Source organism: Aptenodytes forsteri, unplaced genomic scaffold (assembly GCF_000699145.1).
Source record: "Aptenodytes forsteri isolate BGI_AS27 unplaced genomic scaffold, ASM69914v1 Scaffold729, whole genome shotgun sequence".
In the NCBI taxonomy this organism is placed as follows: Eukaryota; Metazoa; Chordata; class Aves; order Sphenisciformes; family Spheniscidae; genus Aptenodytes; species Aptenodytes forsteri.
The window spans coordinates 53,978-57,115 of record NW_008796173.1 but is presented as its reverse complement, the minus strand read 5'-3'; the positions used below and the strand labels follow the sequence as shown (position 1 = coordinate 57,115).

The 3,138-nt window shown below is 61.0% G+C and overlaps 1 protein-coding gene across 1 annotated transcript in view; it reads right to left on the bottom strand.

Moving 5' to 3' along the window:
- IDH3B (isocitrate dehydrogenase 3 (NAD(+)) beta) overlaps positions 1-3,138 on the bottom strand; it is a 7,430-nt gene that overhangs the window by 1,448 nt on the left and 2,844 nt on the right. The window contains exons 5-9 of the mRNA XM_019474190.1: positions 2,828-2,961; positions 2,300-2,402; positions 1,439-1,585; positions 1,224-1,318; positions 1,044-1,104 (exon numbers count right to left, since the gene is read on the bottom strand). Of these exons, the coding sequence (XP_019329735.1) occupies positions 1,044-1,104; positions 1,224-1,318; positions 1,439-1,585; positions 2,300-2,402; positions 2,828-2,961 (540 nt within the window). The remainder of the gene's footprint in view (positions 1-1,043; positions 1,105-1,223; positions 1,319-1,438; positions 1,586-2,299; positions 2,403-2,827; positions 2,962-3,138) is intronic.

Here is a 3,138-nt window from a genome sequence, read left to right as displayed (position 1 = left end):
AGAAAGGGGAACCTCACTCGGGGCGAGCAGCTCGCCCTTGCGCGTTCCTGGATGGGGGGACTCGGCCCTGTGGTCCCATTTATTGCTAAAGCCTCTGTGGGCAGACAGCTCCTCCAGTAACCGTGGTCCCGCTGTCCCCGGGAGCTGCCTGCCAAGCTCGGGGCGCTGCCCCTTCCCCCCCGAGTCTCCCCAGCAGGCCCCGAGATCCGCACTGCCCTCATCGCGGGGAGGGCACAGCGGAGACGCTGCCTACGTGAACCAGAGGGACCCCGGGGATCCTCACTCCGAACGGAGCCCTGCCCTGGGTTCCTCCAGCAACCCCCGCTGGCGGGGACTGGGGGTGGTTACTGGGTTCTGGGCTGGGCAGGAGGAGAGCCGCCCTCCTCCTCCTCCTCCTCCTCCTCCCCCAGGGCACCAGGGAACCTCGGCCAGGGCGAGCTGCGCCGGGTGGGGAGGGGGAAGGACGCGCTGCTGGGCCATAAGCTACGGGAAGCTGCTGCAGGGTGCAGTGAAGTCCCCGACTCCCCGGGGCGAGCGGGGTTCCTAGGCACCATAGTGGGGGTGCAGGCTGTCAATCACAGACTTCACGAAGTCAGAAGTGGTGGAGTAACCGCCCAAGTCCCGTGTCCGAACCTAAAAATCCAACACAGGGAAGGGGAGAAACAAGGGAGAAACGTGATCGTGAACGGAGTGAAACGACTGCGAGAAGGGAGAGGAGAGCAGCTTCCCTCCACGCACCCTGCCAGAGACCCCAGCGGGGCGGCACGTGAGAAAGGGGCCATCTGACGTCCCCCAGCCCTGCCAGACCTTCCCTAGCCAGCAAGCACCGCTACGGGCAGCAGGAGCAATCCCCGAGACAAGCGCAGAGGGGCCGACTGCAGCCGACTACAGCCACAGCTGCACGCACGCAGGTTTCTGAGCTGGAAACGGGCGAGGAGGTCCGAGACTCGCACTTGTCCGTCAGGGAGGACGCCAAGCAGCTCGCTACCACGAACACTCACGCAGCTACAGACACGCGGCAAGGCCGGCTGCCCAACACTCACTTTTCCAACTTTGATCACCTTCTTCACCGCATCCGCGATCAAATTGGAGTGAAATTCCAAGCTGGTGAGAGGAAAGGAGCCGCGGGTCAGTCCCTCCGTCAGCTCCGGCTGCCCGCACGCCCCGGCAGGGCCGAGGCAGCGCTGCCCACCCCACCGCACCCCCACGTGAAAGGCACCTACTTGAGATGCCGCAGCATGTTGGTGGCCGAGAGCAGCATGGCGGTGGGATTGGCGATGTTCCTGCCCACGGCCTGGGCGAAGGGGTGGCGGGCGCCCTGCGGGAGGAGAAGCCACGGTGATGGACCATCTTCCACACCCCTGTCCCCAGCAGCCCCCCGGATAACCCGGGGTGCTGGTACGGCACAGCAGCCTCCGGGGGAGCCAAGGCTCCTCACCATCTCGAACACGGCGTACTCGGCGCTGTAGCTCTCCCCGGGAACCACGCCGGCACCGCCCACCAAGCCGGCCGCCAGGTTATCGATGATGTTTCCGTAGAGGTTCGGCATGACCAGGACATCGAACTGGTAGGGGTTCTGCACCAGCTGCACAGAGGGAACAGGAGGACGTGAGGCCCTGCACACCTAACACGGGCTGCAGGCAGCTCGACAGCCCTCGGGACAGGGCAGGGTACACGAATCCGGTGGAGCAGCAGAACCCACCGTGTCTGAAAACATCCCCAAACTGTGCTCAGGTGACAGCCGGGAGCACGGGGAGCCCTGCCGAAACGGCTCGGGAGCCACAGACCTACGTCACCTGGCAGAGTTTTGCAAGCCCAGATGAGACATAGTTGTGCCAGGGGGTTTAGATTGTGGATCTTAGGAAAAATTTCTTCACTGAAAGGGTTGTCAAGCACTGGAAGAGGCTGCCCAGGGAAGTGGTGGAGTCACCATCCCTGGAGGTATTTAAAAGACGTGTAGACATGGCACTTAGGGACGTGGTTTGGTGGTGGACTAGGCCGCACTAGGTTAAAGGTTGGACTCGATGATCTTAAAGGTCTTTTCCAACCTAAACGATTCTGTGATTCTATGATTCTACGTGCCCCTGCCACCTTCGATCCCTGCAGCTCCTGCCCTCACCTGCAGCAGAGCAGGGAGAAGGATCCTGCCTTGTGCAAGGAGCAAACCTTGGGCCAGGGCGGCCGCAACCTGTCAGCGGCAGCAGCTTTTCAGGTTTCGGATCTTTATGGCTCGGCTCAGCAGGCCCAGCAGCAGCAGGCGGTGCAGAGCGGCTCTGGGGCAGGGAAATGGGATCCTCACCTGCATGCAGCAGTTGTCGATGATCATGGTGTCAAATTTGATCTTGGGGTACAGTTCTGCCACTTCTTCACAGCAGTGCAGGAAGAGCCCATCGCCTAATTTCCTGCGAGAGAAGAAACGCATCAAAGGGTTTGCAGGACAGCAGTGAAATCATTACAGCAGCGAAATCATTACAGCAGCAGGTAATCCAAGAGCAACTGGAGTCCCACCGCAGCAGGGCAGGGGAAGGCAGGCAACCCTAGGGCACCCCGCACCACTGCACAGCCGCAGCTGGAGAAATCGGGGCCCAGGGGGAGCAACGAGGGATGAGCTTTCAATGCCAGAGCTTTTCCCCTTCTCAGCTGACAGCCTCTGAGACCACACAGAGAGGAAAAAACACTGTTCCCAGGGAAAGCCCAGCCTCTCTGGAACCAGACCGGCATTGCTCCGATCGGGATTAAAAGCTGAGAGCAACAAGGTCTGAGATGTGACAGCGGTCACGTGTCTGACAATCAGACAGCGCTGCAAACCCGCTCCTGGGGCACTCACATAATGTTGGCTTTGTGCACGGCCGTGACCTTAGAGCGCCCTTTTTTGGTGGCGTAGTCAAAGGCGAACTTGGCAATGCGCTGCGACTTGGCCCGGGTGATGATCTTCAGGCACTCGATGACTCCCTTTGCGCTCTGGACAGGAAAGGGAGTGTGAGCAGCCGCCGCATGCGCCATGCAGCCCAGCACCCTGCCTCACCAACCCACACCACGCTGACAGTCCCGGCACTTCACAGAATCATAGAATCACTAAGGTTGGAAAAGACCTCTAAGACCATCGAGTCCCACCGTCGACCCAACACCCATGTCCAC